At 33.2% G+C, this 12,850-nt stretch overlaps 1 protein-coding gene across 1 annotated transcript; it reads right to left on the bottom strand.

Moving 5' to 3' along the window:
• Window positions 1-3,879: 3,879 nt before the first annotated feature.
• LOC148299859 (pickpocket protein 28-like) lies at window positions 3,880-11,191 on the bottom strand. Its single transcript, XM_088275586.1, has 6 exons — window positions 11,016-11,191; window positions 9,546-9,708; window positions 8,333-8,478; window positions 6,172-6,301; window positions 5,039-5,369; window positions 3,880-4,082 (listed from the first exon to the last, which is right to left on the bottom strand). The coding sequence occupies exons 1-6, from the start codon at window positions 11,189-11,191 to the stop codon at window positions 3,880-3,882; spliced, it is 1,149 nt and encodes a 382-aa protein (XP_088131712.1).
• Between the last annotated feature and the right edge of the window lie 1,659 nt (window positions 11,192-12,850).

The raw sequence follows: 12,850 nt of genomic DNA, 5'->3' as shown, positions 1-12,850 counted from the left end.
GTTGTAAATAATTTCAGTGTGTCCAAATTTTTGTTCACGAGAAATTAATTTGTTTTATTTATTTCAAAACATATTACAAACATAAGTCATATACTCGTATAAATAATATTCATGATGAGTAATTTCCATTTCACATTTTGGGACATGGGATTAAGGTTAACAAGACTGAAACACAAATAAGAAAGTTACAAAAATATGAAAAATTGAACAAAACTATAATAGGTAAAAATATAAAATGATAAACGGGTAAAGTAAATCGGCATTTAAAAAAATCATAAGATAAGAGCATATTTAAAAGAAACAAATGAGAAAATATAAGTAATCACTAAAACAAATTTGTTTCCATAAAGTATTTTTTCAGTTTATTTATTTTGGATCCTTGTTGGGTTCTATTTTATATATCGCTCACTCCTTTCAAGAACATCATAAATCAAAAAACATGATTTTTCAGGAGAACGTTTTTAAAGTATAAAAATATAATACAATATATTAAAAATAAATATCAAGCCACTTATTGAACTTTTCACCGTGCAACAGATCTTTTCGGGTAAAACCTGAAGGTTTTTTCTACATTTGAAAAATATTTAGTATGTTTAAAAAAATAATTAAACAAAACATTTTCTTCAAAATGCAAAAAGAACACTTTCTGCCCTGTAGCGGGTAAATATTCAGTTAAAATATGCTTCTTTTGCTGGGATATAGTACATTTTCTGGGCATTCCGAAAACGTGCACAAGTCAAAATTGACATTTTTTTATTTATGACGTTCTTAAAAGGATTGAGCGATATGTCAGGCAGCTGGTTAATTTGGGTATAGGTAGGCTTACCATAAATGATGGAAAATGAAACTTTTTTACTGCTTAAAACGTAATATATTTTTTAATATATATTTGAATTCATTGTTGCTTTTACAATAATACACAAAACACTTAAACACGCTAATTTGCATATAAGTTTAAAATTTCTAATAACACATAGGCTTATTTTTAAAAAAATGTTGAGAAGCTTTAGGGCTCATGAATGTGAAATTTTCCTACAATTTTCCTATTGTATACATCTCATTGTCTCCATATATTTGAAAAATATATGAAAATACTTGTATATATGACAATACAATGATATGATACACATCAGTTTCATTGTAATCCAAATTATTAAATCCTTCGTGAAAAGATAGCCTTTGTTATAACATCAGATAACACATATTATATTCTTCTTTTCTTCTGCCTCTTGTTTTGGAACTTCTACATATATTATAAATCTCATGACGCTTTAAGTGTTTGTTAACTGAGGCCATCTATGTTGATTTGAGAAAGCTTTTATTTAGCAGAGACCCTTTTATTTAAAAGTGTAAAAAGTGATCACTTAACCCGCCCATTGTAGGTCCCAACCCTGTAAAAATCCAGACTTTCAAATTCTTCTCAACATAGTGAATTTTCAAAACGCATATATGTGCAGAAACTCAGATTTGTGAACAAGTATTCGAACGCACTCAAAATGCAGTTAAGTTAAATTTTAATATTATTCATTATGCATAGGACACTGGATTATTAAGGAATAAGCTTAATAATTACTTATTACTTATTGACAATTCCTCAACCGATAGCGCAACAATAAGCCATACTTCACAAACGTGTCGAAAAACTTACCGGTATAAGGAAGGATCTAAGACCATTTCATATATACAGGTTTTAATAATTAATGCAATATAGATGTTCAATAATGAACAGAATGGTGAACGTTACACAAGTGTATAAAGTGATCGCGCAAGCCAGCCAAAGGCAAGGCCGTAAGCCCTAGGATGCTCAGACTTCCATATTTTTTCATAAAAAGGGAAGAATGATACATATTTCATATCAAGTGTACACATATCGCTCACTCCTTTCAAGAACATCATAAATCAAAAATCGACAATTTTCAGTTATGCATGTTTTCGGAATGACCAGAAAATGTACTATATCCCAGCAAAAGAGGCATATTTTTATTTTAATATTTACCCGCTACAGGGCAGAAAGTGTTGTTTTTGCATTTTGAAGAAAAGGTATTGTTTAAATATTTTTTAAATGGAGAAAAAACCTTCAGGTTTTACCTAAAAAGATCTGTTGCACAGTAAAAAGTTCAATGAGTGGCTTGATATTTATTTTTAATACATTTTATTATATTTTTAAACTTTAAAAACGTTCTCCTGAAGAATCAAGTTTTTTTGATTTATGAAGTTCTTGAAACGAGTGAGTTATAAGTTTTTAACTTCTACATTCTTCTTAGTTCTTGCCAGTAGAGTTGTCTAGCTGGTGGCAATTTGGCCTTACTCCCTTTTGCTGGCCCTCCGAGTATGAAATAGATAATTTCTGCTATACTCAAAACACTTACGCCCAAAACTAAACCACATAGACCGCCAAGAGAACCTGGAACAGAACAGATATTTTTTTGGTTGATTCAAGAAAAGTGGAAATAGCTATGCAATTATCTATTTATATAGTTTATATTCATATACATAAAATGCATTTCCACTTAGAAATGCAGTACAAAACTTAAATTGAACAATTTACTTACTCATCCAATCATACCAGGAAAACAGTACATCATGGTTAAGAAATGTGTAGTTATCCTTATCGAAGAAGACGTGCAATACACTGTGATTCTTGAAGAACACTCCTTGCCTGAAAAAGTTTACACGATTTTATTACAGAGACCTGTTCTGATTGGAAGACAATTTGAAGTTTCATTTTCCAAAGTGCGAAATGAAAAAAATTGTCAAATAATAATATTGAACGATGGACTGTAATCAGTTGTAGCAAACAAAAGCCTAATATCGGGAGCTAAACTAGCAGTGCAAAACTGAGCCTAGTACCAACTCTAAGATAGAAAGTGAAGCACTGGGTTAGTAATACAAATATGAATGTCGACTAAATGCAACCGAAATGCGATCACTCAGACAAATGTTAGGCGAAACGATGTGACAAATAACAGATTTGAATGGTAAAAAGGGAAATAATGTTAGGCTGAAATAACCATAAATAATAACATTGACAAAAGTGTTTTGAAATGGTTTGCGCACGTGGAACAAATGAGTAAGAAAACCAATTTCAGGAGAATTTAAATGGAAATATAAGCAAAGGAAGATGGAAAAAGATTGGTATGCTCAAGTACTTCAAATACTGTTCAGATGGTTTTTGCAATGTAGAACAGTGTATGAAGAGAATTTTTCATAAAAAAAATCACGAAATATTTCAGGTAAAAAATAATGACGATTTTTTTTTGGAAATAGAAGTGGTGACTGAGGTGAAACTTGGTATAATCAAGTACTCCATATAATAGAAAGTGAAAATATGTATATGAGGAGATGCATATTGTGAAATATGCTTACTTGAAAATGAAAAATGTTTATTTTCTTTGCCTACCCCTGCCGGGAGCAGAGTAATAGTTCATTCGTTTTTTTTTTAATTTCATATTGACTCGAAACAAATCGGTTATTACAAAAAATAACCATTAATTTTTGCTTAGTAAATCTGATTGACCCCCCTGGGAATTGAACCCGGGACCTCCAGAACGGTAGCCGAGTGTGCTGACCATTACACTACGGCGGGAAATATAAATGATTTTATCACTCTAATATTTATTCCATATTACCCTGGACTGGTACCTGAAGCGGAGGGCTGATCACCTTTCCTTCATGTGTTAGCGATCAAGATAACACTGCGTTTATATGATGCAGTGCCCTATGCATCATTGGGGTGCGTATAAGGGTTTGAAATTAATGAATGAATGAAATCTGATTGAGTTCGTCATACGATCTCTTCTATTTTGTACCCAAAAGACAAACACATCATGCAGTAATTCTCTAAGACTGTTGACTGTTAATGCAAGTCCGCAGTATAGCTTACTTCAGGACAGCCTTCTCAGAGTCATTTTCTCGGTTGACAGAATCTGGCTGCAGCGATACGGAAAACCTCTGAGCTTTGTAGCTGATGTCGGAGCAGGAAGGTATGCAGTAAGCGCAAGGAGGACCTTTCTCCACTACGATGGCCGTCTCGCTGCTCTCCAAGGCTTGGTCTTCCCCCGACCAAGCGTTCTCCCAGGTCCCTGTAAGAGAATGTCGTCTTATATACCTAAATATTGTATACTGGCAGCAGCAGGCACCTCAGTGGTGGGACCGCTACGTGCAGCGCAGTCAAGGGACATAAAGAAGAGTCATTGCTTCCACAAGGGTCACAACCCTCAAAAATGAAGAATAAAAAGAAAAAAATAGAACGGAAGGTCATTATTAAATAAGATGGACTGCCAAATAAATGATTTATACAAATGTGCAGTAGAAAAAGTTGTCATTGCCAACCAACGGTTCCAGATTCAACTATATATTATATTATTTAAATTTTCACCAAAATCCATTTCTTTGATAAAATGTGATTGCAACGAAACACGTTTACAGTAGATTTTTTAGAGATGGTGGTATTTCTTATTTTTCTTTAGCCTTCTGTCCTCCACTGCTGGATGTAGGCTTCTTCTATTTCTTTCGTTTGGTTGCTCGTCACAAAGATGTCGTTGGACCATCTTTATGAGGTCTTCCGATGCCTCCATTATTCTTCCAAGGTCTCCGTCTATCTAGTGAGGTCTTGTCTTACAACCTGCAAAAAATATCCTGCCTATTGCCACTTCAGTCTTGTTAAGCGATTCATGATATCGGATATTCTGGTTTTGCTCATAATAATGGTATTTACCAAGAAGAAGGGACTTTCGCGAGAAGTAGTAACATACATGATAAAAATATTGAAAGACATTGGTACCATAAACCAAGCTAGGAAACAACATGCCGAACCCTCTTCTAGTGGAACGGAAGGTCACAGGTTGACGACAGTCAACAGACTGGCTTTTTCTGATAAGTTCAACATGGTTTCCTCCCAGCAATGAGCATATACTGAGAAGTTCCTGATTGGCCCACACTACATTATCTTTCCTATTCTCAACACAGATTAAAACAATAAAATAAATCTAGCTGGAAGAAAGAAAAATCCACTTAATGATTTACAAATCTGAATTACTTTTCCATTTCCTCAAGCAGCCATTGTCGGTGAGATCGCAGAAACTGGCGAGAGACGCCGACGGAAGAAAGAACGGAATGCAGCCGCACGAGGTCCTCGCGCTCTTGATGCGGCAACTGACGACGCAGTCGCTGTACGAGTCGTACAGCGCGGTCAGGTCCGACTCCACCAGGCACTCGCGGTCCTCCTTGGGCAGCTGGGCCACCGCCTCGGAGGCGGAGACCACCGTCGCGTCCAGCGAAATGTACTGCTCCGTGCTGGGCGGGACGGCCTGCTCCAGGCACCCGCCGCTGGGCACGTCCGGGAAGTCGGAAGGATGAAAGATCATCACCTGGAAAAACAAGACCTCTGTATTGTATACTTGAAGGGTAAGACGATCATCACTTGGCAATACAAGGCCTCTATATGGTACATGAAGGGTAGAAGACCATCACTTGGCAATACATAACCTCTATAGGGTGTCCCTAAGTTAATAGCATCCCGAGGCAATTTCTCTAACGAGTGTTACGGAATACTGACGCCAGATTCCAAGAGTGTGTTTGACATGACGATCTACATTTAGACGAAATAATTTTTAAGAAAACAAATTCGCACTTCTCTTCTTTGTATAGTTATTGAAATAAACGTTTATCCTTTGCAGTTTAACTAACTAACCTTAACCCCGCTTCTCTGCAGGGGTTAGAATAGGCACTCTGTCCTTGCAAACATTCTTCGCCTCGTCCACGTTCATGCATCTCCTCATACACTTCGACTTCTAACCTGACCACTTTGCAGTTTATTACATATTTTTATATTCTTTATTGTTTTCTTAATTTTCAATTTTTTTTTTTAAAGGTTAAGTTTTTTTTTCAATTTTAACTGCTTCTGTTTTGATTTTTGAACTGGATAACTTTTAAATTATGTAAACTCTAAATAAAAATAAAATAACCTGATGTTTATTGTTAAATTTTTAATGATATTTCTCAATGATCATAATTAAAAATTTGATATCCGCCAAAAATGTAGAGTAAAAAACTGCTATGCATGAGAGGTCATTATATATATTTCAATATTCCTCATTTTCCAAAGATAAAATTTCACAAAATAAATTATCTGAAAATCATTGTTATTATCAATATTATATATTCTGATACCTTCGCTCCTAAGTTGGGCATTCTGGTGTATAGATAGTCTTCAAGTTGGGGATTGATGACAATGGATATGCCACGATTTTTTCCATGGTCGGCCATCAGGGTTTCTTTTTGCTTTGTTTCGTTGCGGCTCCTGCAAAACTAGTTTCATGTAAACACGACTAGTTTCGAAAACTAAAGATGTTCTCAAAAAAAAACAGATTGTATTTTCGTGTGTTGATAAATATCTGTCATTTTTAGATTTATCGACATGTCATGAAGTCTGGGCATTTACAGGGCTTACGACCCATCTTTGGTTTAGTTAAGTGATCACTTTAACACACGTGTAGCATTCACTAATTCTACCCATGATTGACAACCACACTACTAACATTTTTGGAACTCTTACATATATCATTAATCTCATGCCATGTGAGTTCACTGCAGCCATCTATGATGGAATGAGGAAAGCCTTTATTTAGCAGAGAACCTTTTATTTGGATATATGCGAGATCCTAGATATATTGATCAATCTCGTGACACAGTACGTGTGAGTTCACAACAGCCATCTTTGTTGGAAAGAGGAACACTCCTGATAAACAGAGACTCTTTTTTTTGTATGCGAGGTCATAATCTTGGATTAAATTTACATATTTGAGAACAGCCTGAAAACATGATTTAATTTTTTTTAAATAACTTCTTAGTGGAGATAATCCAGATTTGTGAACAAGTATTTGGGCACACTCAAAATGTTGTAATATTTAAGGGTTAATTAGCGGCCAATATTCAGATTTTGCAAACAATGTCAACTTGATATAAAATACAGACTTAGGAAACATTTCAACAAGATAATAAATAATTTAATCCAGTATTGCGGTTTACATTTGAGTTGCATAATAATTAGCATTACTTGGCGAAATACCAGTTTCGAGTTAAAATATAATCTTAATACAAAGGATTAAATTTATTGAACAAATGAATAAAATGTATTCTTAATATTTAAAGCATTTTTTTTTTATTTCGAGAAATAAAAATACTTTGTGTTCTGATCCACTCACATTTTTATTTAACCAACTAGTTTCGGCAACAACCTGTTACCCTCTTCAGGGTTACATTTATTACTAAATATATATATAAAAAGAAACAGTGTACAAGTTGTTGGGTTTCGAAAGGGTAGGGGTGGGGGTAATGGTGTTTTAAGGAGGGGTAAGAGCGAGGAAGGAGGGGTAATAACATTTTTCGGAATTCGCGGACCACATTTTATCTAATAATACTTCGTTCAATTTTGAGGATGGGATAAAAATTTTGCATTGTAATAACAGAACTAGCCAAATTAATAATTTAGAGGTGTTAGAAAAAAGCGGTTAAACAAAAATTAAATATAATTAATAACCAAATAAACATTAGCCAAAGTCCCATTTTTAATATTTTTCCCATAAAATCAAACCCAACCTAAACAGAGTTATCCCCTTCCTTTCTCTTACCCCTCCTTAAAACACCATTACCCCCACCCCTACCCTTTTGGAACCCAACAACTTGTACACTGTTTCTTTTTATATACATATATTTAGAAATAAATGTAACCCTGAAGAGGGCAACAGGTTGTTGCCGAAACTAGTTGGTTAAATAAAAATGTGAGTGGATCAGAACACAAAGTATTTTTATTTCTCGAAATAATATATTAATATGATCCACAAAGTTAATGCTTTCAATTTTCAAATCATTTATTTTTTATTTAAGTTTTACTTAATAAATACCACTGTTTCTTAAAATCTACTGTGTAACGTGTATCGATGCATTAGTGGTATTTACTAAGTAAAACTTCAATTAAAAAAATATATAGATTTTACCACAAAGTGACTGCCTAATCAATTAATGAAATTAAAGCATTTACTTTGTGGTCAGTCATTTTTTCTTTTAGTCGTACAGGAGAAAGTGACCAACTAACAAAACGTTAAATGTTAAGGAGGGCCATTGAACGTTCTCAGTGTGCAAAGTGATCATTTAACCAACCTATGACAGGTCAAGCCATAAGCCCTGTAAATTCCCAGACTTCCCTGTTCTTCTTCATCTTTGTTGAAGTGTCAAATAATCTGTAAAAATTACTACGAAATAAGTGAAGTAAAAAAAGTAAAACCCAAATTTGTGAAAAAATCGTCTATGTTGAGATGTTAAGATATCTTACGTAAAGTGATTATCGCTGTCACGATTGTAGTTGAACAAGCAGCAGAACCCGTCTGAGGTCTTGTGGAACGAGAATAACTGGGAACAGTTTGTCAATACGTTTCGCCACAGGCATCGAACCAGGAGCTCTTCGCAGTCTGGATTCAGCTAGAACATTGATGAGAACTCATTAACAATTATCGTATCGGCGCCCTTAAATTTAATATTTTCAACATTCCAAGTCCCTAAAGAAGAAAAAGTTAAAAAAACAGCACTTCTTTAAATATTTAGTGTTAAATATTTGAATCTTTGAAATATTTATATATGAAAATTTCATCTGTGAGATCACAAAATGATTTTATAAAAGCAAAATACAAACAATTTCAATTGAAAATTAAATATTTGGAAACAAAATATTCAATAACCTTCCTACAGATATAAAAAAATAAGACATTAAAATTCATAAAAATAAATTAAACTTTTATACGTGTTAATTGAAAAATACAAACACGAGGAAAAAAATCATTATAAACAATAAAAAAATGATGAAGTCCCTCTCCAAGCACAAGACTGTAGTTTTTTTGTAGAAAGGAAAAGCGTAACTAGTTTTATTTTATGTTTAAAGAAGTAACGTCTAGCAAATTTATTAATTTGGGAAAAATTTAACTTTATTAAATATATAATATAAAATATAATTAACAATAAAAAATACCAGCTGGCTATTTTGTAAAAGTTTGTAAAAGTAACATTAAAAAAATATATATTATAAAACTCATAAAACACCTAGGTTGGTTAGTTGAACTTAAAATTCAACAATAAATTTATATATTATTTTCTGACATCTCATCAAAGATCAAGAAGAAATGGAAGTCTTATTTACGTGGGTAACGACCCTCATAGGCTAGTTTAAGTGATCACTTTACACACGTGTAACATTCACCAATTCTACCCATTATTGACAACCACACTACTCAAATTATTGGAAGTTCTATAAGTATATATGAACCAATTTTGAAACATTATACTTGAATCACTAGAACTTTAATAGAGACATCTATTGGTGAGATGAAAAGAAGCTTTTTATTAAGCAAAAACTCTTTTATTATCTTTGATGAGATGTCAAAAAATAATATAAAAATAACTTCTGTAATTGGAGATAATCCAGATTTTGTGATCAAGTATTTGGACACACTCAAAATGTTGTAAATAAATTTATATGGTCAAATTAATCTTACGTCCTTCATAACGGTTTCTAGATTGTATGGGTAGAGCATATTATGAATGATTTCCAGTTCATCTCCGTTGGGTTCTTCGAAATCGTAAGACAGCCCCAAGAAACCCAACAGGTATACGAGTCCTGTCTCATTGTAGTCAGAAGGAGACCGGCCGCTTGAAATACTAAAAGAAAAACAGCAAAAGTGTAATCCAACACTATAAAAAAAGCAATTTTAATGTCCGTCAACTAAAATCAGATGCCTTATACATAAATAGGTTTAAGCATGCGCGCCTTTGAAAATTCAATCATGTCCTTAAAAATAAGGATATTTCTATGAACTTATACAGAAAAGTGATTGAAACTTTTCAAAAGTACATTAATAAATAAATCATATTAACAGCTCTTTAGCTAACCTTCTTCTTGCTAAGTTTGTTGACTGTACATTAATAAATTTATCATACTAACAGCACTTGAGCTAACTTTCTTCTTTCTAAGTTGGTTGACTGTACATTAATAAATTTAGCATACTTACAGATTTTAAGCGAGGTTGGTAACTTTCTTCTTGCTAAGTTTGTTGACTGTGCATTAATACATTTATCATACTAACAGCTCTTGAGTTAACTGTCTTCTTTCAAAGTTTGTTGACCCTACATTGATAAATTTAGCATACTAACAGCTCTTGAGCTAACCTTCTTCTTGCTAAGTTTGATGACTGTACATTAATAAATTTATCATACTAACAACTCTTGAGCTAATTTCTTCTTGCTAAGTTTGTTGACTGTACATAAATAAATTGATCATACTAACAGCTCTCAAGCTAACCTTATTCTTATCAAGTGTGTTGACTGTACATTAATAAATTTATCATACTAACAGCTCTCGAGCTAACCTTATTCTTATCAAGTGTGTTGACTGTACATTAATACATTTATCATACTAACAGCACTTGAGTTATTTTTCTTCTTTCTACGTTTATTGACTGTACCTACGTTAATACATTTATCATACTAACAGCTCTTGAGCTAACCTTCTTCTTGCTAAGTTTGTTGACTGTACATTAATAAATTTATCATACTAACAGCACTTAAGCTAACCTTCTTCTTGCTAAGTTTGTTGACTGTACATTAATAAATTTATCATACTAACAGCACTTGAGCTAACCTTCTTCTTGCTAAGTTTGTTGACTGTACATTAAAAAATTTATCATACTAACAGCACTTGAGCTAACCTTCTTCTTGCTAAGTTTTTTGACGATACATTAATAAATTTATCATACTAACAGCACTTGAGCTAACCTTCTTCTTTCTAAGTTTGTTGACTGTACATTAATATATTTATCATACTAACAGCTCTTGAACTCGCTTGATAACTTTATTCTTGCTAGGTTTGTTGACTGTACATTAATAAATTTATCATTCTAACAGCTCTTGAGCTAACCTTCTTCTTGCTAAGTTTGTTGACTGTACATTAATAAATTAAGCATACTTACAGTTCTTGAGCTAGCTTGGTAACCTTCTTCTTGCTAAGTTTGTTGACCGTGCATATAGCTAGGGCGGGGAATGGTATATCAGTGACCGCAATACCGTCAGGGTCACGTGACGTCACAGAGGGGGTAGCCATCCCCTTTGAAATCGCTACCCATACGACGTAGACGGTAGTCACCATTGCAAACAAGTGAACACACCACCACACCAATCTGGAGGATGAAACACAGTCGAAGAGAATTATGACTCCTAAAAACAAACTTACAAACCATCACACCGCCTCTCCGTAGGGGTAGGCAGAAAGAAAATAGAGCGCCACATCAATCTACATATATTTGCAAACAATCTTCACATCTTCCACATTCATGCATCTCGTCAAATATACTCTTCGATTATTCCGACTTCTGACCTGACCACTTTCAAGTATTATAAATACTTGATCATGCCAACTCGGTCTTCCTCTGCTCCTGTTTTTAACTACATTCGCTTGATAAATTTGTTTTACTGTTCTTATATATTACTCATTCGATAAAGCAAAAACTGTTTTCGATTTAAAATTTTCATAAAATTCTGTCCTAAACTCATACCATTATTTATATGTGATTATTATTCGCTATTAAATGTATTCAATGAAAATTCATTTTCTCAGAAAGATGATGTAAAATCATGGTTTTCAACCGCTGCCTTGGTGGGTATATATAGAATTTTATCTCACACCAGTCTGATGATATCAGTAGCGACAAAACCCAGTCATTAGTCAAATATAACAAAAATTAAGAAAATAACTTTATCCAAACTGTTCCAGGCGTCTAGGCAAATTGTAACGCAAAGAACTAAGCAGTTTATCCAGGCATTTGCCTGCAATTTTTCAATTTTGCAACACGAAGAATTACCGAGTTTAACCAGCAAATTGTAAAACAAAAACTAATTAGTTTACCTAAACAAATTGTAATGCAAATAACTACTTAGTTTAAGCACACAAATTGTAATATAACTAATTAGTTTACTCAGACAAATTGTAATACAAAGAAGTATTTAGTAACACGATATACTATTGTACTTAGTTTAACAAGACAAATTGTCATATTCTAAATTTAAACAAGCAAATTTTTATACGAAAACCTACTTAGTTTAAGCAGGCAAATTATAATACAAACACCATATTTATTTTAACCTGTAAGTACGTACTTTTCCTCCCATTGTAATGTTTCATCAGCGAGATAACTATAGCAGTTTATGGACGAACTCTCCAAATAACCGTGAACTCTTTCTTTACTCTTCTTCTTAATCGCATCCCTGATCAGCTGCCAACGGTAGGATATTTCCTTCTTTGTCGGAAACTCTCCCTTTTCCCGTTTTAAGTTTTTCGACTTCTTCCATTCCCTTTCTATTTTATTCACCTGGTAATTTCTCATGTTTTGCTTCAAGACTTTTCGGTAAACCAAATTCGTATACCTATGTTCTGGTTATTCCAAAAATCACTGTCTCCTAATTTATGCCTCAAAACCTTTTTGATTTAAATGATCACATCCAGTTTTCTGATTTTAACTAGATTATAATTGAATTGCGTGGAAATAACGCTAGGAAGGATGATCAAGGGTTCTTGATAATGGAAATACATAGGCTCAAAGAAAGAAAATGTATACAAAACGCGAACCAAGAAACATTGTTTAAATACAATTTTATACAATTACATATGTACAAATACAATTATTAGAATATATAATAAAATATGTACGCTGAACATTGTGTTTACACGATAGGTACTTTTTACAAAATACCGTGCAAAAAAAGTATACTAAAATAAATCATTCAAATTTTGTGGACAGGCAATACTTGG

The sequence above is a fragment of the Brachycentrus maculatus genome, unplaced genomic scaffold (assembly GCF_059751285.1).
Source record: "Brachycentrus maculatus isolate JH-2025_06_01 unplaced genomic scaffold, ASM5975128v1 h1tg000913l, whole genome shotgun sequence".
Classification (NCBI taxonomy): domain Eukaryota; kingdom Metazoa; phylum Arthropoda; class Insecta; order Trichoptera; family Brachycentridae; genus Brachycentrus; species Brachycentrus maculatus.
The sequence above is the reverse complement of the archived record's forward strand: the minus strand, read 5'-3'. Positions and strand labels throughout refer to the sequence as shown.